We start from the raw sequence: 25,429 nt of genomic DNA, 5'->3' as shown, positions 1-25,429 counted from the left end.
GAACACATGAAGATATTAAAGCATCATAGGTGCAATGAAGGACAACTGTACAGGAAACTACAGCAGTGGAAAGAAAGAAAAGAGGAAATACTGGGGACAGAGGGTAGGAGGTGACCAAGAAAGTCTTCACAGAGGAATTGCCTAATCATTTAACAGACTGAGTCTTAAAGAATGAACACATATTACCACCCAATACACTTCTGGATTTGTTTGAGCAAGAAATAAATGTTTATTGTGTTAAAAAAAAATGAACACATATTTGCCAACTGGACTGAGGTGGGGAGGACATGAGCAAAGGCAATAGGAATAAAACTTAAGACTGCAAGCAGTTTCATATGGTTAGGAAAGAGGTAGAGGTAGAGGTATATTATTTATATTGTACTCCTGGCTTTCAATGAGGTTTGGTAAAAACAGTAGCCAAATGGATGTGTTTAATCCTCTATAAAATCACTGTTGCAGACTCTCTTACGTCTCTGTCTTCTTTTCCTAAAAATCTATGTGACAGGGACTTCCCTGGTGGTCCAGTGGGTAGGACTCCACGCTCCCAATGGAGGGGGCCCAGGTTCAATCCCTGGTTGGGGAACTAGATCCCACATGCATGCCACAACTAAGAGTTCGCATGCTGCAACTAAAGATCCTGCATGCCGCAACTAAACATGCCACAACGAAGATCCTGCATGCTGCAACTAAGACCCAGCACAGCCAAAAAAAAATAAAAAAAAAAAAAAAATCTAAGTGAAAAACTTTTTTAATCTTTGTCTCTCATGAAGACATCATACCCTTCCTCTTTCAGGCAATAAAAACTAGCTCACGATTTCTCCCTACTTTTCATTAAGAAGTTCAAAGCTAAACAGAGTGACTTAATTTCCACTAAGTTGAAATGACCTAAACCTTCCTTTTACATGTTTCTGATCTCTTTACTAATAATACTTTTAATTGTTCTTTTCTAAATGTTTCTAGCTTCAAATTCTTTTTGGAAGTATGAATTATAAATAAATATAAGAACATGGTCCTTGGCTTTGGTTACAGAATTTTGAATATAAAGTTCTCTCTCTCTCTTCCCCACCCTCCCCCATCTGTCTCTCTCAACGCATGCATGTTTGGACGCACACACAAAGAAATAATTTCATCTTTCTAATTTGTTAGGCTAATTTATACAGAATTTCAAAAGCAAGAAAAACATAAATTAACTAATATGAAAAATAAAAATCTAACCTTATTGAGGAATAACAGCACTACCTGGCTCAGTTAGTATCTGTACAAGAGGTTTCTCATCTAGGCTATGCAAAAGAATTAACACAGGCAACCATTTATTAGCAGCGTTATTATTTTTTTTTTTTACTACTACTAAACTACTACATTAGTAGCTACTACTACTAAACTAAAAGCTAAAGTAAACTACTAAACATGCAAGGCCAAGGAGACTTAAAGCAAACAATACAGCAAAGAGGTGATCTATGATATATTCATTTACGTAGAATATATTATATAAAAGGTATCATTTGTGGCTATTATGTAAAACACAAAAGCATGGAAAACAGGCATGTTTTCGGGCTTCTTGCCACTATACTGACATTACATTTTATCATAATCAATCAATAAATCGGTACTGGGCATGAACTTTGAGGATATGAAAAAATAAGTACCAGTTAAAATCAAGGCTCATAAGAATGTTTAAGAAACATCTATAAAACTAGGTGGGATCACAACCCTTCCCCCAACCTCCAAACTGCTTTCCTCCATTTGTGCATGTCAGCAGTGATCTATGAAGACTCTATGGGCAGAAGCAATGGAGACAAGCTCTTTATTGGGCTCCAGTGAATTGGGCAAGAGAAATGAGTAGAATTTTTATTGATACAGCAGCTACCTCAAATAATAAAAAACTCCTTAGATGAAATATAAAATTGAAATCATCAAGTTATACTTTAAAAATGCCCATATACAGATGATATTTAGAAATCTTCCAAACTACTACTATGAAATTTTAAAAATAACTAGGCATATATTTCTGGTATACTCTAAGAAAACCTAACTCGTAAAAATCCACAACTGGCAGCCAGCAGATATGAGATTAGAAACTGAGGGTCCATCCTCTAACTTCAAATGCTTTCTCTCCTAGTAATCACTCAGAAAAACTTACCTTTTCATTTTTTCTCCTGCTGATGATTCTGTCCAAACCATTGAAAGCACCAGATGCAACAAACAGGATGTTTGTTGTATCAACTTGTACCGTTTCTCCACGTAGCTTACGGGAATTCTTTTCTGGAACATTGACTATTGTGCCTTCTAGTAGTTTTAATAAGCCCTAAATAAAGAATAAATGATTTATGGCATCATCATATAAACGTATTATTTATTATACTTTAGGTAATGGGATTCAATGGGGAAAATAATATGTGGTTATGGTCAATGAGCATAACTGAAGAAAACTCCCACATTTCTATAACTAACATGAAAATCTAATATACTATCACATTAATTTTTCATAAATTTATTTGGAATAGGTATAGGACTCCTGATGCATTCAGGAAACAGTCAACTCAAGAGGTTGTTTTTGATGGTAAAGACATAGTTCTGACATAAAGATAGAATTATGGCTAAGATGTTATCCAACCATGGTGGGAACATTCAAAATTTGAAAATATTTGAAGATTTGTCTTTCAAGCAAATTAAAATTCTATTCTACTCCTAGTGTTAAACTTTGAGAATACCTATATATTGAGATGCCTTCATAAAAAACATCATCCAGCACATTTTATAAGTGTGACTACCTGTCTATGTCTTGGTCAAAAAAACAAAAGCAATTTTCCTTACCCTGTAATTTATGTCATAATTAGTTACCAGTAAAAGGTCAAGTTGCCCAATAGATTATTATGACTTTAAGTATGACTCTATAAGGCATAAAACTCTATTTTATCTTCTAATTAAGTGAAAAGAATAAGATACATGTACATAGTTCATTTATGTCTAGTCAGAACTAGAACTTTCTTCAAGAGTCCTCTAGAAATGTTTAACTGGGCCTTTGTGTAATAAAACCAACAAAAATTAAATTTCATTTATTTCTTTAAAATATTTTTAATTTCCTAACAAAGGTAATTTGGTATTTAAAATCGCCAACAGCTTTCTCTTAGGACCTGAACTAAATGGTATATGGAGTTTGGAGTGGGAGAAATAAACAAAACAGAATCTAATTGAATGTGAAACCAAACGTACAATATTTGGGAGGTTGATGTATTCCCTTCCTTTTAGTGGACTTGAACAAAATATTCAACTGCTTACTTGCTGAACGCCTTCTCCACCTACATCCCGTAACTGATGAATGCCTGGCACACTGCCAATCTTATCTACTTCATCCAGAAAGACAATTCCTATAATTTAAGGAGGATTCTATTTATAATATGAAAAAGATATACACAAAATAACTCAGCTTTAAACGACTAGGTAGCTAGAGAGCAAGGTTATTTAATCTTTAATACTTAACATATACAATGGCTTAATACTATAAAAATACACTGCTAGCTTTCCCACTCATCATTTTGTGCAAACATTTTATAATTTATTCTATAGAATAACACTTGGGTATGATAACCAATTCTCTATGACAATAGTTATCTACCCCACTAATGTTTTCAGGTTCTTTATTCTGAGAAGCTGAGATAGAGGTATAGTGTGAAAGCAGAAGGTGGATACAGGGCTGGTATTAGCAAAATTTTAGCTTATTTTTTCCCATCCATATTCTTGTCTTAAAGGAATTTGGACAGGAAGCTGTCAAGCTCTTCGTGTAAACAAGGACAGATGATAGATAGGGAAAAGAGAAATGCAGCATCTATGACATCCCCTAAGTCAATAGCCTAATTTGTTTCTATATACATCTTGCACTCTCCTGCACTTGTCCTCATCCCCTCCCTTACCCCACCCCAGCATTATGAGTATAGAGGAAAGTCAGAACAGGAAAAACAATGATAGTATTAAGGATCTAATGGAATAGTAATTTATCCTGTTTTCACCCTAGTAGCCATATTATAACATTAAGGCAAAGCAAACTTTGTGGCCCTTAGTATGCTAGAAAATGTTTAACATAGCTACTTTTATATAATTATAGAATTTTACTCCTTGACTCAAAATAAAAATTATATTCTCTTGCTATTAGACTGCTTCCCCAGCAGACTATATCTGGGGACAAACTACACTGAAACATACCTTGTTGTGCTTTTTCTACATTATAATTGGCATCTTGGAGCAGTTTGGCAATCACAGATTCAATATCTTCACCTACATATCCAGCCTGAGTCAAAGTCGTACAGTCACAGATAGCAAAAGGGACATCAAGGCATTTAGCTAGGGTTTGTGCCAGAAGAGTTTTACCTACAAATAGAAACAGTAACTAAAAATTTACTAAAAATATGTTGTCATACAATTTCTCTACAAAAATGCAAAACAAATTAAATGTGAAGAATGTATAATAAGAAAAATTAGTGTTACATCTTTTCTCTACTATTACTCAGATATAATGGTACGCTATTTCCATTATTCCTGTTAAGATATTAGGGACTGGCCTAAAGGGCAATACCAACACCTCAAATTCAGTTCTAAGCCCTTTATAACTACCATAAGATTGGCCTTAGATATTCCTCTTAAGAGTGAGAATCTCCCAGTCATAAGACACAGGTTACAGAATCATTTATATTCTATTTTTTTTTAAATGAGTAGTGATTTTTCAGTAAGTTATTTACCTGACCCAGTTGGTCCAAGCAGCAAAATATTACTCTTTTCAAGTTTTATGTCATCATGGGAAGAATCCAATACTTCACCTCCTCGTTTTTCCTGAGGTATTTGTTGGTTTACTTGTTGCTGCATTGATGCTCCTAAAGCATTACCATGTGGACTAATTCCAGCAATCTGAAGCAACTCTGAAAAAATGCCAAAGGAATTATTAGAGCTTCATTTGATTTTACCTGAAAAAATGCCCAATAAAACCCTACATCTAAAATCAATCACGTATTTAGAAAAAATTTAAATATTCTGACATTTTGCCTTACCTACAAAGGAAGAAAGCCTCAAAGTTATCTAATGACAAACGTACAATACACAATGATTATTCAGGGAACCTTAAGCAAAGGAAATGGATTATTTTTACCTTCCTTATTTACATAAACTTGTATGAAGAATATACTTTTACTGAAAAGAAGGCAGTATAATAGGAGAACAGTGCTAGGAGTCAGAAAGCTTTAGCTTTGGTCCTTTATTTGCCTCTAAATAACTATATGATCTTGAGCAAGTCATATGTACACTTTGTGTTTCTATGCCTGTGTTTAAGAACAAAACACAAGGGCTTCCCTGGTGGCGCAGTGGTTAAGGATCCACCTGCCAGTGCAGGGGACATGGGTTCGAGCCCTGGTCTGGGAAGATCCCACATGCCACGGAGCAACTAAGCCCATGAGCCACAACTACTGAGCTTGTGTTCTAGAGCCCGTGAGCCACAACTACTGAGCCCACATGCCACAACTACTGAAGCCTGCGTGCCTAGAGCCCATGTTCCGCAACAAGAGAAGTTATCACAATGAGGAGGCCACGCACCACAATGAAGAGTAGCTCCCGCTTGCCTCAACTATAGAAAGCCCACGTGCAGCAACAAAGACCCAACACAGCCAATAAAAAAATCAAAAAACAAAACACAATTGATTTGCAGGCACTCTGAAAGATAAACAAAGATATATTATTTTTTTCAGTACAAATGAAAATAAGCAGGGCTGTAGAGAAAGGGAAAAACATTGAACTGAGAAATAGGAAACTTGGGTTCTAGTCTCGGTTCTATTGTAGGAGCATGGCAAGTCACTTAGCTTTACTGGGCCTGCTTCCTTAGTGAAAATACTGAGACATATGACCTTTAAACAGTCTCTTCCACATTTAAAAATGATCCTGTGAGTCTACCAGAGAAACCAACTATGGTAAGATTCATTATCCTTGGCCCTATCTGAATTCCTGATTTTACAGGATCTCAACTGGATCACTGCAGTTCCTTTATTAGAGACATAATCTTAACTATATGGGAATCATATTGTTGGCGAACTAACAGTTTATCAGCTGGATCCCTTAAAAAAAAAATCTTATTCTCACTCTCTCTTGGCTGAAGGAAAGAATCCCAATACTCTTTTCAATTAGCCAGATTTTTAACTATCCATATTGCTCCTGGCTCTCAGCATTTAAGGTTTATGTGCTCATATCATACTTGTTTATATTTTCTGGATTTATTTTTAGGTTGTTCTAAGAATATCAGTATTTTCCAACGCTTTATTATTATTTATTTATTTATTTATTTTTTTGTGATACACGGGCCCCTCACTGTTGTGGCCTCTCCCATTGTGGAGCACAGGCTCCAGACGTGCAGGCTCAGCAGCCATGGCTCACGGGCCCAGCCGCTCCGTGGCATGTGGGATCTTCCCGGACCGGGGCACAAACCCATGTCCCATGCATCAGCAGGCGGACTCTCAACTACTGCGCCACCAGGGAAGCCCCCAATGCTTTATTATTTTAATCAAACCAACAGACAGATGTTCAGCAGACATATTATTATAGTCCTATTCTATCTGGCTGTCACTTTCAAACTATCTTTGGGTCACACCCTTTGGTAAAGGGTTATTCTAGTCATCAAAAATAATAGGCATTAAATAAACATTTGAATTTAATTAAATTGTGCTCCATTTGACGGTTAATGATCAGCGAATAAATCACAATGCTATGTCTCAGTACAATTCACATCAGGCAAAAAAAATGCAGTCTATATTAGTCCAGTTAGATAGTTGTCCTTACTAAACAAAAAAAAAAAGAAAAGTTTTTTTTTTTAATTTCAGCAAAATCTAGTTAGGAATTGTGACAATATAAGAAGGTGCTTGGCTGAAAAGTAGGTCTGCCCGATGGGGAAAAGGTGATTTAGGTAATTTGAACAAAATCACAAGAAGCATACTGACTACAGTGAAATCATATGACACATGTATTTAACTTACTCTATGATTTAAGTATTTTTAAAAAAGGAATAATTTAAATAGTACAGAACAAATGATGTTTGTCATTCCATTTATGAAAATATGCCCCAGGGTAAACTTGAGATAACTCTCCTGTTCTTTCAGTTAAGTCTCTGTTCTTGCATATCTCTCATTACATAGGCAGCTCTCTATAACAAGGACTATGAGCAAGCAGGCTAGAAGAGTTAGTTGTGTGCAGCTCATCAGCTATATGGCCCTAGGCAAACTACTTAAAATTTCTGTGCTTCAATTTTCTTAGATGTAAAATGGTAGTGAAAATAATAGTTTCTGTCTCATAGGTTTGGGGAAGATTAATGAGTATATACATTTAAAACACTTAAAACAGTGCCTGGCAGATAGTTTTATATGTGCTTTGGAAGAATTTACTATTAGTACTACCGTTTTCTTGTGTTTAAGTATTTGTATAACACACAGCCCTTATATGCAAGCCAACTATTTCATTTCGTGTTTAACTTCAGAAAAACTTTATGTTCCAATGATGGAGGAAAAAAGCATCAATCTTAACATGTTAAAAAGACATATGTTGGTCTCTAATACGTGATTTCCAAAGGAACATCAAAGAATTTTTTTTTTTTTTTTTTTTTTTTGCGGTATGCGGGCCTCTCACTGTTGTGGCCTCTCCTGTTGCGGAGCACAGGCTCCGGACGCGCAGGCTCAGCGGCCATGGCACACGGGCCTAGCCGCTCCATGGCATGTGGGATCTTCCCAGACCGGGGCACGAACCCATGTCCCCTGCGTCGGCAGGCGGACTCTCGACCACTGTGCCACCAGGGAAGCCCCACTACATACATTTTTAAAAAATCACTACATATATATTTTATCAAAATACTCACTATAGACTTTTCTTTAACAATTCATAGTAGCTTCATCAGCCACCTGCCCAAATTTATGAATATATATTGACAGCATATTTTATTACATTTAATAAATCTCATGCCAGAGTTGGTAAACTAGTTATGTTCTCATAGCTCATCCTGAATATACAGTACACTTCAAATAGTAGATGTGTAACACTGTTTCGTTCAAAGGCAAATGTAAAATTATCAAACTTTTAAGTGAAAAATGTTCATACTGGCTTATCTATTGTTTTTTGTCTTTTGTGACAACATGAATCTTCTTATAACTTTGGAACCTTCTCCCTCTGTATGGCAGCTATATCCACCTCCAAAGAATGGGTTCAAGACATCAGAATGGCCACTATCTTTGGTTTATCAGGTCCTTCCACACCCTCCATCAGACCATCTGATGCTCATAGGGGCAGTCTAGGGCTCGCAACAGTGAGTTGGTGCTTATGCATAATTAGCAAGTCTACACTAAGTTTCATAAACACCAAAAAATAAACAGTGTGGTTTCTGGCAAAGAGTAGCTGGAAGATAATCTGCCTCCCCTAAAATTTGTCACTTACAGGCAGACCAACTCTAATTGTATGGTTTTTTTTAAAAAAGGATATAATATTCAAGCTACAGATTTTTAAAAATATAACTTCTGTTAATATGCAGATCTAGAGAAAAACTGCATATAGTACTTTTTATTTCTCTACATTATGCTTTAAGAAATATCACAACAGAAAAGATAAAATCAAATATCTAAAATAACCCAACATCTACAAACTACACAAATTAGCTACGAAACTGTTCCAAAGTTATATACACCATGTATAACAAACAGGCTTAGATAATATACAATATCTTTCTTAGTAATACACAAGCAAATACATGTCTACCATTACTACTGCTGACAAACTTCACTGAGGTAAATCTCAAAAGGAAGAATGATTACAGAGGAGGACCTGAAGAGAGGTCACTTACTTGTAAATCTGTACTCATCCTCCCGTCTTCTTATTTCTAACTCTAAGAAAGAGGATGAAAATGGCAATGTGAAAATATTATATATTTGTTTAATTTAGGGGAACAAACAAGGAGTATTCCACTTCTTGCCCTCTTCCAAATATATTTAAAGAATATGTTCATTAACGTCCTTTCAGCTTTTCACATTATCAAAGAATTTATATGCTACCTACTTTCTACATTTAAAAAAACCCCAAAGATGCTTAATGATGGCTGTCCAGTTGCTAATATTCACATTTGTCAAATACAAAGCTGCTATCTATTTTAAGAAAAGAGTAGTAATAATTTAGGTCTTTAATAAGAGTTTAAATCCCTCATACTATAAATACCATGTAACCATTTGCTTTTCCAGCACCTAGAAGAGCTTAACTATTAATTTGTTGACTGAAGGAATCAGAAAAAATCATTTTGCTCCATGACTAAACAACGCGATTTGGACCTTATAAAAATGAAGGTTCCAAGTCTTTCAATAGTTACTATGATTTATACTTTCTAAAAAAGTAACTGATCCTACTACATGACTATTTTGCAGTAAGCTCAACCAGTGAACAACTGTCTTCATTAAGCCAATCAGTCATATATTTAGTAGCTACTAAAAGTAATTTAATACTGAAAGTATTTAGCAGAACTCCCTAAAATTGTAAAATGATGACTAAAAGAATGTAAAATGATACACTGTAGGACAAATCAGAAATTACAGCTCCCTGGCCAAAAAAAAACCACACACACACAAAAGACCCTTAAAATATTTACACTGTACTCTATTCATAGTTTTTTAAATAAAATCATTCTATTAACATCACACACAATATTGTCCACAGTAAGTTGACATTACACAGTATATTGGTACGTTAGAATCTACCATTAATAGGAATTATACTTTGAATCACTTACAAACTTGCCCTGAACCTTGCACTCTGTAGCTGGGGACTAAAAGGAAAGAGTGCTCAAAATGTTCTGTAAGCTTTATCATCTCCATATATCTCTGACTTAGGCAAATGAAATTCTGTATCCTGAACCCAAAAGAGAAGAACTCAAGAGTCACACAGAGAACACTGCAATGATCCAGTCATGGGGAAATAGTTGTGGTCAAGTCTACAATTCAAAAATGATGTCTCAATCTGTATACCAGAACCCGTGTACATATAACTGAAAACAAAAGTTTTAAGAAATAACACTTAAGTTGTTAACATACTCTGGTATTTTCTACTCACACTTATTAACTCTTCTTTAAATGCTGTCGGCAATGTACTGAAATGATTTCATGAACCACTAATGGGAAGTGATCTGTATTTTGAAAAATGCTGTAGTGTACTAAAAGTATTTTAAGACAAAAGCAAAGAGTTCCAAATAAGGATTACCTCTAAAGCACAGTAATCTCTATTTTGGTCAATTATCAAAACACTAACCTCTAGGAGTTAATGATGTCTGCTTCTCAACTTCTGCTTGCTGTCTCACATTAGCTGGGATATTATTATATATTCTCTTATAATGATTGTATACAGCAACTGAAAGCACCTTCTTAGCAAATGACTGGCCAACAACATACTTGTCGAGGTAGTTATAAATCTGAAAAATGATTAGATATGAACAACTTACTATGAGCTATCACAAAATATGCACATTAAAGTTACATACTGAGCACACTTTTTTTTTTTTGGTTGTACCGTGCAGCCAATCCCTGGTGTACCTACCAGGGATTGAACCTGTGCCCCCTGCAGTGGAAGCATGGAGTCTTAACCACTGGACCAACGGGAAAGTCCTATACTGAGCACATTTACTTACAGTTTTAAATTTGAACAAAGATTCTCATCCAAAACAAAATGCCACGACTTCCCTGGTGGCGCAATGGTTAAGAATCTGCCTACCAATGCAGGGGACATGGGTTCAATGCCTGGTCCGGGAAGATCCCACATGCCGCGGAGCAACTAAGCCCGTGCACCACAAATACTGAAGCCCGCGCGCCCTAAAGCCTGCGTTCCGCAACTACTGAGCCCGCGCACTGCAACTACTGAAGCCCGTGCACCTAGAGCTCATGCTCCGCAACAAGAGAAGCCACCACAAATGAGAAGCCCCTGCACCGCAGTGAAGAGTAGCCCCCGCTCGCCACAACTAGAGAAAGCCCACCACGCGCAGCAACGAAGACCCAACACAGCCATAAATAAATAAATAAACAAACAAATGAATGAATGTTTGCTCCCTTTAGGTTTAAAAACAAAACAAAACAAATTGCAAGGGGCATGACACATTATGTAGCAATGATTCAGAGGCCCCAAACTTAAAAGGAACAAAACACAATTCTTTTGTTCTCTAGCTTAACAAAGTATCCCTGTACTCTTCTAGTGCTATGCCAGTTTCTATTCTATAAACAATGTCACTGATCCTGATTTTTGAAAGTTAATATTAAAGTCAATTAGAATACCTACACTTGCCACCATGGGTCTAAAGCTATCATCATGAATGTAAATCATTTTTAAAAATCCTTTTTACACCTCTCTCAATAATATGAATAATATTCTTCACAAAGACAACATATTATAAAACTAACCTTTTCAAAATAGGCATTATATAATCAAAGACCATTATACCATCGGTATCAATGTGTTTTAATGCTCATAAACATTTAGCTTCTTCTTAGATATTAACTTTAAAGCTATGCTTTTATCTAAATGGCAATCTAAAAGCCTTATTCTTGGTAGAAACTAAAGCTCTAGATGAAACTTGGATATTGCCAAGAGCTTAGCACCTGGGATAAATTATTTCAGCTTTTAGAAACAGAAATTAACTGTTAATGTTCACTAACTCCTGAAAATAGTTATTTTCTAGAACTTTATTCTCTAGAACTTTGACTCAGATGTCTGAAGTCTACACAAATTAGAGGGGAACATAAAGCTTAACAGCTATATTTTCCATTACTTCATTTATTTTTACATGACAAATTCTATAGTCGTTGACCATATGTATTTTATTACGGTTTTTAAAAATCATCATTCCTCACAAATTATACCCATGATTTATTAAACCTGCCATAGCACACTTGCAGAGACAAATGCACTGGTACCTAAACAGTAGAAGAAAGCTAAACCGAAGCAGAGGGTGACAAATGATGTAAGTGTGCAAACATCTGAGATATGGCCAGAACAGAGGGCACACAGTCCAGAGCAGGGCTCCTCCTTCTCAGAAAGTGTACGCCAAGTACCCAATGAAGCTGGTGGTACACTCTGCTGTGTCTCACATGGCCAAATCACAATCCATCTGAGACTCCTAGGAAGAGCCCACACCACAAAAGTCACAGTGCTATACAGGAGAGCCCTGGCACATTGGTCAGGAAAAAATTACTTGCTTCTACTGTTAGCCCGAGGCTGTTTTACCATAAAGTAGATTAACTTAAGGGGGAAAAATTGCAGGCTGGTGTTATTTAGGGGCCCAAACTAACAAAAATAAATCCCCAGCTGCTCTATTTTAAGGATATCATTTTAGATTAACTCAGTATTAACACTACTTTAATAATCATCAACTATATTTCATTGCTACGAATACAGTAATCATGACATGGGAAAACAGCAATGGATTCCATACCTGAATTTCAAGTATCAAATATCAGTAACAATTTAGCCAGGTATAGTCCATATTAAGAACTTATAACACTTGTTTAGATACTAGTATTAAGATTCAATATAAACTGGAGGGAGGGGAGCAATGAAATGTTTTCAAGATAAAGTGCTTATAAGACTGAACTAAGACCTATACCTTTTTGGGGGGAGGAGGCGGTTTCTGTTGGAATGCCAATTTTACAGCTTCTGCTGCTGATTCAGGTTCTTTAATTATGCTTTTCTTTGAGTCTGCTTCTGATAGCACAACAAAAAAATGATGACATTTTTCACACTTCACAAAGCGGGTGGATGCTGTAAAAGGACAGAGAAAAATAATTCAAATAGTGTTTAACCTTAAAGACTCATTGAAATTGAAACCTACGTACTTGACAAAAATGCTTGTAGTTCACTCCACTAGCCACAACAAACAGCCTAGTTTATACCTAAAATAGATGATAAAGATGAGTTCAGTAAACTACACTTTGTTCACTTTAACTAGGTTCTTTCATTTTGTGATAGACTGCATCTAGAGAAAAGATCAGTTGAAATTATTTCGACTTCTCCATTCGCTAAAGTTTCTTTTTTTTGGCCGCACCACACTGCTTGCAGGATCTTAGTTCCCCAACCAAGGATTGAACCCGGGCCCTCGGCAGTCAAAGCGGGGAGTCAGGGACTTCCCTGGTGGTGTAGTGGTTAAGAATCCACCTGCCAGTGTAGGAAACACATGTTCGATCCCTGGTCCGGGAAGATTCCACATGCCGCGGAGCAATTAACTACTGAGCCTGCACTCTAGAGCCCGCAAGCCACAACTACTGAGCCCACACACCACAACTACTGAAGGCCGCGCACCTACAGCCCATGCTCCACGACAAGAGAAGCCACCGCGATGAGAAGCCTGCTCACCGCAACGAAGAGTAGCCCCCGCTTGCATGGTAGAGAATCCCATACAGACTATTAACAGATACAGAGCAAAAGGTACACAGGAATTAGTTACATGTTGGTAGGTCTAGGTATACATTTTCATGTTACCTTTGTGTAACCTAACTAGACAGGTGAAAAGAATTTTTAAAACCATGGGAATCTCTGTCCTTTGGGAATATTATAACTACCTATCCATACATTACAAGAAAAACTGCACTGGCAAGCACATCTCAATCTTCACAAAATAATCTAAATTTTTTTTTAAATAGAGAATTCCACATTTAAAAAATAAATTTAACTATTAATTCAGCCAATTTAATTCTTACGTGTCTGTTCTTAAACACAAGGCCAAACAAAAATACATTCTGGATAAATTCTAGCCACAAATTTTAAACTAGATTAGGGGTCATCTGTGTATTCCATTTATCAATCACCTAGTAAGTGCTTCCCTAAAAAAAAAGATCAAGCTATACCAAGTACCTTTGATTAACACAAGCCCAAACACGTTATCACCACCTCCCATCAGTGGGAAAGACAGTGGCTTTAGTTTAGGATAAGGCACCAGTAAACAGGGGAAGGATTAAAGGGCAGAGAAGCCGCTAATCTAGTTCAGGCTGTGTGACAGAAAAATCTGGCCTGAGAACACAAGAACAAAATATTTTTCTGAAGATACTAGGTGAAAGGGAAAGAGAAACACTGACAAATAACATTTGTCTCTGCTTACTGTTTGAAGGGTTGCTTAAATTCTACCTGAATACTTGCAATACAGTTTTACACTGAAACATGTTCAACATATACCCAAGTTCAAGGATTCGATTTTATTTATCAAAATGCTATTTCAGAAAAACAAACAAATAAACAAGCATTGTAATGCATATTTTTTACTCCTAAAAACAAGGGGCAAAATCTGATTTTGTTAAATTATCAGGGGATAAATAAACCTCCTTCCTTTAAATGATTACTAGAGGTATCCTATATTCCTTTATAAACAGAATACTGATTCCAGTAAACATGCTTGTATAATATACCCACGACAGAAGAAAGACTACCTTAGTAAAAACCTTTTTCAGGATATTTGCTTAAATGAAAGTTCTTCATGATTTTGAAAAAGTTTCAGGGTCAAACATAAAATCTCCAAACCACTGCAGGAAAGTTTATTCTTAACCTATGAGAAATGTAATTACAGTAAGCCTTCAGAAAGTATTATATACATAAAAATAAAAACTAAAGGCTCTACCCAAAAGCAAAACATGCACTATGACTCTGTTTAAATGAAGTATAAGAACAGGCAAAACCAATCTCTAGTGATGGAGGTCAAGGTAGTAGTTGCCTTGGGGAAAGAAAGGTTAGTGACTAGGAAAGAACAAGAGGGAGCCTTCTGGGGTGTGGGAATATTTGATATGTAAATCCATCAAACTGTACATTTAGAATCCATGCACTTTCTTTCCTTTTCTGTAAAGAAATTATATCTCAATTTTCTCTTAAGTTAAAATAAAAAAGAAATAAAGACCAAAAAACAGAAACAAACAAAAAAAAAACAACTAAAAGCCCTACCTTAAATAAAAGTAGGGATGCTATTCATGTTTGACAAGTTATTTTTTAAATGGGCAAGAAAAAACTAAATAATATATATCATTATAATCAAGAATCTTAGATATTATTTCAATTTCTGATGATTTTCTATACATTCATAATGGTATCTATAAAAATGGCATTTTATTTCTACAGTCAGTCAAGCAAGAGTAATACCACTATAAGAAAACATAAAAATCACTACAAATATACTTGTGAGATGAAATATGTACAGCAAGATCAATGAGCTAAGAACAGTTTCTATATTAAAAAAATGACAATGAAAGTTATATGAAATTCAAATTTCAGTGTCCATATACAAAATTTTATTGGAACATAGCCATCCTCACTGTTTTACATTGTCTATGGTTGCTTCTGCACTATAACAGCAAAGGAGAAAAGTCACAACAGAGACCATATGGCCCATAAAGTCTAAAATACTTAATATTTGGTCTTTATAGTAAAAGTTTGCTGACTCCTGCTATACAGCATTTAAAAGGAAAGGACTACCCACAGAATGAGAAAAAATATTTGCACATCACATATCTAGATAAGGGTCTAGTATTCAAAATACATAAAGACCTCTTATAGCTCAACAATAAAAAGATAACCCAACTTAAAAATGGACAAAAAATTTAGTCTTTTCTCCAAAGAAGATATACAAATGGTCAATAAGCACATGAAAAGATGCTTAACGTCTTTAGTCATTAGGGAAATGTAGATCACAACCATGATGAGATACCACTTCCCATCACTATGATGGCTATAATAAAAAAAGACATAAATGTTGAAGAGGATGTGGAGAAAATAGAACCCTTACACATTGTTAGTGGGGTTGTAAAATGGTTGTAAAGCTACTACCTCTGTAGCAGTTCCTTAAAAAGCTAAACAAAGTTAACATTTCACCCAGCAATTCCATTCCTAAGCATATACCCAAGAGAAGCAAAAACGTAAGTACACACAAAAACTTGTAAACAAATGTTCACAGTAGCATTATTCATTCATAATGTCCAACAAGCAGAAACAACTCTCAAATGTCCATCAACTGATGAATGGAAAAACAATGGAAATACTATTCAGCCATAAAAAGCAATGAAGTACTGATACATAATACAACGCTGATCAACCGTGAAAACATGCTAAGTAAAAAAAGCCAGATATAAAAAGTCACATAATGTATAATTCTATTTATATGAAATATCCAGAATAGACATATCTATAGAGACCACAAGTAGGTTAATGGTTGCCAAGGCTGGGAGGGGAAGGGGTGGAAAGTGACTGCTAAGGGTTATGGGGTTTCTTTTGGGGGTGATATAAATATTCAGGAATTAGATACTGGTAATGACTGTACAACTTCATGGATATACTAAAAATTCCTGAAATGTATACTTTAAAAGGGTGAATTGTATGGTATGTGAATAATAATAGCTCAATAAAAAATTAAAATTTAAAAGAAAGAACTTGTATGTATTAACACACAAAGCTCTCAAAACACTGCTGAGTTGGGGAAAAAAACAATTTGCAAAAACATGAACAATATGAAACCATTTATGCTTTTTAAAAGTTATGTGTTCAATGAAGACATATTACAGAAATATATCTTTAGCATTATCTATAATGCTCTACTTTTTTTTTTACAAAGGGAGATATACATATGTATTCCTCGGGTAATTAAAAATAATTTAAAATGACAAAAAAAGTAGACAATTACTTAAACAGGCCATTCACAAAAGAATTACAAGTGACTAAAAAGCACATAAAAGAACAAAAACAAACAAAAAGCACATAAAAATATGTTTATGAACTAATAACTAATAAATGCAGATTCAAACAAAATGAATAACCCACGTTCAAACAACATTCTTTAGAACCAGGATGATCCAATTTTCAGTGAGTAGACACAGAAGATCCTCAGCATTCAAAAGGGATGCATTCTGGAGAGACTTTTATTATGGGCCAGCAAAACCAAGGAAGAGGGCCTCACTGCTGGGGCTTCTTTCTTCTATGCAGTACAGCTCCAGAGGAAAGGGACAGTGTCATGCTCATCTGTGTATTTCCTGGGCCTAGCAGTGTCTGACTCAACAGATGCTTTGTAAGAATGTATTCTTGTTTTACTCTTTTCTTCCACATTCTCTACTCCCACATCTCTCTCCCTAATTATAATTCCCAAAGGAAACAGCCTTGAGTTGATTAGTATAGTGTTTTTTATCTAGATAATCTCTAGGGGAGGTGGGAATCTGTATGTTAACAATCACCTTCAGTGATTAATACAACCTGGAAAGTTATGAGAACACTGTATAAAAAGAAAAATTTAATCTCAAGAGGAGCTAGTTTATCCCTAAAGAATTCCAGTTGGTACAAAGGACAGGAACTTCTGAACAGGAAAGGAATTTCTGAATAAGATATCTTCACTGCTCTATAACCTTGGATGAATTACTTAAACTTAATTTTAGCTACTTCATTTATAAAAATGAGGATATTCCCTGTTTTGACAAAAATAAGATTGTGAGAATAAAATTATACAGACTGACATTTATTAAATGTTAGTTTCTTTCCTTTTCTATTCTAGGAAATTATTTTTAGAGTAGAATTATAGGTCTATAAAGGTTGAAATCTTTCTTTGGGGAAAAAAAATGGAAATTTTCTTGATTAAAACATGTAATATGACACTGCCAGTATGAATTGAGCAATCCTCAGACATTTTGGAATTTTACTATATGACACCAATGTGTTAAAAGTAAATGTTATTTAGAAGTTATATCATCCAATTCTACCACTTTCATTTTATGTTGCAATCCAAATTAATTTTCATTCATACTGATTCTTCTCTTTGATCTCTTACTGGGCAAAGCCACAAAGAGAACCTCATATAGAATGGTACCACTTTAAAGGTCTTTCCAAAATTGTAAAGATATGCTACATGTAATACATTTTCATATAGTGGACAATTAATATTAATGATAGATGTGAAAATGTAACTGAAGTCTCAATATTTGAGTTAGAATATAGAGAATCCTCTCTAGTTAATCATCAGAAACTGAAACTTCTGCCAAGCCTGACCGTCAATCTTTTCACAATTGGATAGTATAGCAGGTACCACGGTAGTGCAAAGTAATTTACTCTTGAGTCATTACCATCAACTCTAATCATGTAGGAAATGATTTATCTGATTCATTAAATAAAATATCAGCAGTAGCATCTCTGCATTTCAGAGATAGTTACTGACACTAACAGCAAAAATAGGACTATTGATGTCTTCCTTCTCTTAGTGTCTGAATCACTAATAATTATCAGACACTTCCTAGAACTAAGGACTTAGCACCTCTGGTAAGTACTCAGAGAGGGAAAATACCTTAATATTTGAATAACTGACAATCTCCAGCTATATGAGATGCTTAATAGGTATTTGAAGAACAAATACAGAATAAGTAAGCCTTGCTTCTTCTACAGCTTAATGGTTACATACATGAAAACCCACAAAATCCAAATTTAAAATAAACACATGTAAGCAAAATAAAGAAGCAAAGAGGGCTTCCCTGGTGGCGCAGTGGTTGAGAGTCTGCCTGCCGATGCAGGGGACACGGGTTCGTGCCCCGGTCCAGGAGGATCCCACATGCCGCAGAGCGGCTGGGCCCGTGAGCCATGGCCGCTGAGCCTGCGTGCCCAGAGCAGGAGAGGCCACAACAGTGAGAGGCCCATGTACGGCAAAAAAAAAAAAAAAGAAGCAAAGAGTTTTCTTAAATTACCTTATACCACAGTGCAAAGCATTACTAGTCCAGGAGATTTTTAGTATCTGGTGAACGTAAAAGACTAACGTTAAGTTCAGGAAGAAAATAATTCTAGTTTATATAATGTATGTATTTATAATGTATATGTTTATACAATGTATATAATGCAAGTAACGACTTACAGAAAAGGCAGGGAAAAAGAAGAACAATAGAAGAATACTTACACACAAAGGTCTCTACGTGTGTGCACAAGTCGCCACATTTAGGACAGCGAAGCTGGTTTCCACCTTTCCCAGAATTCCCAGAGCCTGACTTCTTACTGCTTCCCTCACTTGCTGATTTCTAATGTTTGTGGAAGAAAAAAAAAAAAGAAAGAGTCAATTATTACTTTCAGGCAACCACCATGTAACTTAAGTATAAGCAATATTGTTTGTAATCTTATAATTTTTACAATTTTTAGAATGGAATTATTAGTATAATTTATATCTCTATTATCACTGGTGTAAAAACAATAAAGTCAGTTCTAGTAAACACATATATTTACTGCATTCCTTCTTTACATGGTATGTGCCAGCATGTATAATTAGCTTTTCTGCAATGACAATCAATAAACACTATGGGAAAAAAAATCAATAAGCACTAGTAAATTAAAAAAAGTTACTATAGGTAAAAAACTACATTTCAATGAAATTGAATCAGGAGTTATTATCTTGGCAAGTAGTGACTCAACTTTCTTGAATCTAACTTTTATCATCTCTAAAATGGGGATAATTTCACCTACTTTAGAGGGTCATTGTTAGGATTAAGTGTGGATATGAAAGCACCTAGCATTTTGTCTCACATATATTAATAATTCAAGTGTTGTCAAATTCACATAATAAAAAAGAAATGGTAACTCACTGACCTAATACAATCACCAATCATCTACTTGCTAGCTACAGAGTAGCCTAACATTAAGTCATACAGATATCTAAGATTTTGAGGTAGAGGATGAAGTAAGGTTTATACTATCATGAGTTGTAAGAACTGTGTGGAAGCAGAAAATGATGGTTATTCCCAATCCAACCAACCATGAGACTGACTACATAGATTATTTTTTTTATTGGAGTATAATTCCTTTAGAATGTTGTGTTAGTTTCTGCTGTACAATGAAATGAATCAGCTATATATATACATATACCCCTTCCCTCTTGGACCTCCCTCCCACCCTCCTCCATCTCACCCATCTAGGTGGTCACAGAACACTGAGCTGAGCTTCCTGTGCTTTACAGAATGTTCCCACTAGCTATCTATTTTATGCATAGTAGTGTATATACATCAATCCTAATCTCCCAATTCATCCCTCCCTCCTCTTCCCTGCCTGTGTCCACATGTCCGTTCTCTACGCCTTAATGAAGCTTCTTTACTGCTTTGGGGTGTTAGAAATTTTAACTACTGCTTACTAAGTGCAATGCTTATCAAACTATTTTATGGCTCAGACTGATAACACAAAATAAAAATATGTAGGGACTTCCCTGGTGGCACAGTGGTTAGAATCCGCCTGCCAACGCAGGGGACACGGGTTCAATCCCTGGTCCAGGAAGATCCCACATGCCGTGGAGCAACTAAGCCCGTGTGCCACAAGTAGAGATGCACTCTAGAGCCCAACTACTGAGCTCACAAGCCACAACTACTTAAGCCCGTACAACTAGTGCCTGTGCTCCGCAACCAGAGAAGCCACCGCAGTGAGAAGCTCACGCACCGCAAACAAAAGTAGCCCCCACTTGCTGCAACTAGACAAAGCCCGCACGCAGCAACAAAGACCCAATGCAGCCAAAAAATAAATAAGTAAATAAATTAATTTTTTAAAAAAATATGTAAAATTCTTCAGATCATTTTATATATTTCACATTTCCTATAAAAAACACACAAACCAATGAAATACAGAGTAGTATTATTATATTTAATTGTTTAAATGAGGGAACTCAAATATGTGTATAGATGCCAATAAAGATAAAATACCTTATTTCCATCTCCAGAGCCATCTTTACTCATCCCATCTTTTGAAGCAAAGTATGCTGGTGTTTCTGTAAAGGCTCTAAAAGGAGCTCTTCGTAGAAGCTGAGTTTCAAAGGTCCCAAGCCTTCCTAAAACTGGTATATGAATGCGACCACAAGAAATACCTGAAAATACAATGAAATTTAGTCTACACATCAAATATTAACACACCTTCAATAAGTCCCCTGGGGATAAAAATCCCTCAAGCATAAAGGAGGTTGAAAAAGCTATTGTCTTCACAGCAGTAGTACAAACTGGTGACACCATCTTCAAAAACTGGCCCGACCTGTGCTTTGGAAGTAAGGAAAGACCACCCAGGTCATAACAATAAATGGCTCTTTCAAAGTGTGAAAAATAAGTAGTTCAACATCTGCCTCACCTGTAGGGGAAAAAGGCTATTTATGTCCTATATTCTTATACTTCTTATATTATTTCTACCAATGAGAATAAACAATTGACATGAACTCATCTGTCTCTTTGGTTATATGGGGGTAATACCTGCAACAATGGCAACAAATTTCAAATGTTCTTTAAAAAGTTATGTGCTATTCATTAAATCATGTTTTAATAAAATATTTCAATCCTATAGAAAAGAGAAATATATTTCAATAAAAAAATATTGTGTAACCACCATCCAGCTTTCAAACATTTTAACCTTTTGCCATATTTGAAGTTAAAATTCTTAGAAAGACATAGGTTAATCACTGACTTATTTGGCAAACTTTTTCTGTAAAAGACGAGGATAGTAAGTATTTTCAGCTTTGTGGGCCATATATGTAGTCTCAATCTCATTAATTCTCCCTGTAACATGAAAGCAAGTGTAAACAATATGTAAACACATGGGTGTGGCTGGATTTGTTCCATGGGGCCACTGTTTGCTGACTCCTGCTTTTTTCCATATAAATACAAAACAGGCCTCCGAATAAATTATAGTCAATGGCAAAAGAGCCATACTCCCATAAGGCAGCATTTCCCAATTTGGTCTTTAAAAGACTGTTCCCTACACAAGAAAACTGAATGGTCATACAATAGGTTAAACAAAATTCCATAGACTTCAGTACACTAGAGCTATTCAGAATCTTGCATAAGCTATAATGTACATTAATGAACCCCCAAAAAGGAAGTTTCCCAGCAGAGTGCTATTAGGAGGTAATAAACAACCAAGGGGTTAACACTTAGATAAATTTAAGAAACTGATTTTCCCTCCCTCATTTTATTCCCTGCAAAATTCACAACTCAGGACTTAAATTTTCATTCCCACACCTGTTAGGGCTTTTAAAAGATCATGCACACATGTATATATTGTATCCAAATGCAAAAACTGGTTTAAAATTATGTAGGGCTTCCCTGGTGGCGCAGTGGTTGAGAGTCCGCCTGCCGATGCAGGGGACTTGGGTTTGTGCCCCGGTCTGGGAAGATCCCACAAGCCGCAGAGCGGCTGGGCCCGTGAGCCATGGCCGCTGAGCCTGCGAGTCCGAAGCCTGTGCTCCGCAAAGGGAGAGGCCACAACAGTGAGAGGCCCGCGTACCGCAAAAAAAAAAATTATGTACATCAAACAATTCAAAACCAATTGCTTAATTATATAACTGTTTTTTTAACGACTCCCATTTTCCAACACAATTTTGTACACTGTTAGAACTAGTTTCTTTACTGTTAGAACTAGTTTCTTTACTTATCACCATAGGCCATCTCCAGTTCCACGAAGTACAAAAATGAACCCACCAAACTACTCAGGAAAGATACAAGTAAGAGGAAACAAATTTTCTCATTTCTATATAAATTCATAAAGAACACCAAAAAAGGATTATGACATGCCAGTTCCTAACCCAAAGAGTGTAAAATTTTGCTTAACACTATTAAGCTTGACTATTAATAAGGAAAAAAAAAAAACCAACTACATTTGATGTTTTCCTTCTAAGAAACATCTTCAAAAGACATTTCAAATTTTCTCTGTAACATTTCCATTTTTTGCAGTAAATTATGTTAGCTATTACTCTCTCATTAGAATGAGATCTAAGGTAGTTTATGAAATTTAAGCTAAACATTAATGTTTTTCCAAGGACATAATATGATTTAAAGACTATGTCAATCTAAAAAGCAAGTCTAGAAAAAGTCATGGAGGAGAGGGATAGATGAAATCAAGAATGCAGAAAGTTGAATGCACCTTGACGCTGGGTGACAGGTATTTTGGGGTTCAGTGTTCTATTTTGTGTGTGCTTGAAAACATCCATTATAAGTTAATATGAAAGGTAGCATAATACAATAATTTATTATAATCTATGTAACAAGGGTAACTTTTTTATTGAACCTTTATGATGTATTCACAAAGAAAACTACAATTGTAACAAGCTTTATGTGAGGCTATTTGTACTTGGATGTTTAGAACAAAACTTAGCCCTGAAGTATCAGATAGAGTGTATTATTTCCCACTTACAATACATCTTTTAAAATAGTATTTAACAATTTACAATATCTAGTATTATTAGAAAATAAGCTGAAAGGAAATTATCTTTGGCAATTTAAGAGAGATAAAAATTATGAACATGATCCTTTTAAAATCTACTTGAATAGAAAGAAAAAGTGTCCTTCACCTTAAATAATTTATCAAGTAACATATGAAACCAATGCAACCATACAGTCACCACAGAAAATACTATCTGAGAAACATGTTCATATCATTTAAAAATCTAAATTTAAGAATTTCTTTGCTGGCCCTGATGGTATGGTACTGGAGAGCTGTTTTAATATTCTACTGATATAATCTAAGGGCTACACCAACAAGATGCTGTAAATACTAAACCTCTGGGTCTCAAACTTGGGCATGCATTAGAATCACCTGGAGAACTTGTTAAAACACAGGCTGGAGGGGATTCTCCCTGGTTCTGATTCAGAAGGTATGAGGTGGGACCCAAGAATGCATTTCTAACAAGTTCCCAGATGATGCTGATGCTGCTGGTTTGAGGACCCCACTTTTTAAAACCACTGTACAAAACAATTTAAATGATCAGTCATTCACCAATCATATAAAATCCTCACAGAAATTATTGCAGCAACCCAATCAGTTTTTAACCCTTTTTTGTGCCCTCTGGCAGTCTGGTGAAGCCTATTCAGAATGTTTTTAAATGTACAGAATAAAATACATAACAAAGGAAACCAATTATCCTCAAGTAGTTATCAAAATATTTTTAAAATATTCTTTTTTTTAACATCTTTATTGGAGTATAATTGCTTTACAATGGTGTGTTAGTTTCTGCTTTATAACAAAGTGAATCAGTTATACATATACATATGGCCCGTTATCTCTTCCCTCTTGCGTTTCCCTCCCTCCCAACCCTCTAGATGGTCACAAAGCACGAGCTGATCTCCCTGTGCTGTGTGGCTGCTTCCCACTAGCTATCTATTTTACATTTGGTAGTGTATATATGGCCATGCCACTCTCTCACTTTGTCCCAGCTTACCCTTCCCTCTCCCCATATCAAGTCCATTCCCTAGTAGGTCTGTGTCTTTATTCCCATCTTGCCCCTAGGTTCTTCATGACCACTTTTTTTTTTTTAGATTCCATATATGTGTTAGCATACGCTATTTGTTTTTCTCTTTAAAAATATTCTTCTTAACTAACAAAATTAAATAAGATCTAACAGCTTTTAATGTAACTACCATGATTTCAAAGTAGTGGAAAGTATAAACAATATTTTGAAATACCAGTAATGTAATGTGATATGAAAATATCTGTGATTTTGATTGGTGACAAATCCACAGGTATTGCTAATACTACTGTGGTTTGCTGCCTACATTCGTAATTGAAGGAAATGCTGTATTTCACTCAGATTAGTGAAAATAAAGTTCAAAGAACCTCTGAATTCTATCCCTGGGCCCTTTGGAAGCCTGTGAACCCAGGTGAAAAACCCCTAAAAGCCAAAAAGGGAAGCATTTATGGGAAGTATATTTCGAAAGAGTACTTGGCAGCAATGACAGAAGACAGTCAAGTTAAACCCCTTACAAAACTTCTAAAGCTTTGAGTTTCAGAGCAGTTTTTTTAAAAAATATATATTAGAATAAGGTACAATGATGTTAGGGCTATTAAGAACTTGGAGGGTAATTTATTCAATTTCTAAATACTTGACTTCCTATATTCAATCTTGAACTAAGCATTCTCCAAAAACATACAAATGATTCAGCTTAAAAGATTAACCGATCTTTAATTTGCATTTTAGAAATAGAGCAAAAGAATTAATTAAAATTTAAAACTATATTTGTAGTGACAATATTTTAAGTGTATAACAACTGATGAAATGGCAAATTAAGTTAAATGCTCTCTTGAACACCAGTCCTCTAACCTCCAACACAAATTGGAAACAAAATTCAACAAAAACTCGCAAACAATGCTGGCAACTTAGTAGATGCTTATTGCTTTTAATAATCTCAAATTTTTATTTTATGCCCAAGTTATTACTTCAGGAATACTGAATACTTCTTAATAAAGAAAAATAACATCACTCCTATGATAGCTTTCCTCAAGTTTAAAAACGTTTGATAGGTTTTCACTAAAGCTACTAGTCTGCTGGTCTGAAGATGAACATGCCCAAGAAAAGAGAAATGTTGATTAGGAAATAGTGTGCTATTCTAGAAATAAAGATGCTCTATCATTTACTCACTTTGTCATATTAATTTGTATTGGATTTAACTAT

General features: G+C 35.4%; 1 protein-coding gene across 1 annotated transcript in view; it reads right to left on the bottom strand.

Annotated features, from left to right (window-relative positions):
* CLPX (caseinolytic mitochondrial matrix peptidase chaperone subunit X) overlaps nucleotides 1-25,429 on the bottom strand; it is a 35,485-nt gene that overhangs the window by 7,184 nt on the left and 2,872 nt on the right. The window contains exons 2-10 of the mRNA XM_024735189.1: nucleotides 20,706-20,866; nucleotides 18,929-19,046; nucleotides 12,641-12,795; nucleotides 10,300-10,459; nucleotides 8,852-8,893; nucleotides 4,734-4,910; nucleotides 4,201-4,365; nucleotides 3,280-3,368; nucleotides 2,141-2,305 (exon numbers count right to left, since the gene is read on the bottom strand). Of these exons, the coding sequence (XP_024590957.1) occupies nucleotides 2,141-2,305; nucleotides 3,280-3,368; nucleotides 4,201-4,365; nucleotides 4,734-4,910; nucleotides 8,852-8,893; nucleotides 10,300-10,459; nucleotides 12,641-12,795; nucleotides 18,929-19,046; nucleotides 20,706-20,866 (1,232 nt within the window). The remainder of the gene's footprint in view (nucleotides 1-2,140; nucleotides 2,306-3,279; nucleotides 3,369-4,200; nucleotides 4,366-4,733; nucleotides 4,911-8,851; nucleotides 8,894-10,299; nucleotides 10,460-12,640; nucleotides 12,796-18,928; nucleotides 19,047-20,705; nucleotides 20,867-25,429) is intronic.

Source organism: Neophocaena asiaeorientalis, unplaced genomic scaffold (assembly GCF_003031525.2).
Source record: "Neophocaena asiaeorientalis asiaeorientalis breed wild unplaced genomic scaffold, Neophocaena_asiaeorientalis_V1.1 scaffold264, whole genome shotgun sequence".
Taxonomy (NCBI): Eukaryota; Metazoa; Chordata; class Mammalia; order Artiodactyla; family Phocoenidae; genus Neophocaena; species Neophocaena asiaeorientalis.
Note: the sequence above shows the minus strand (reverse complement) of the source record. Positions and strands in the feature narration are given on the sequence as shown.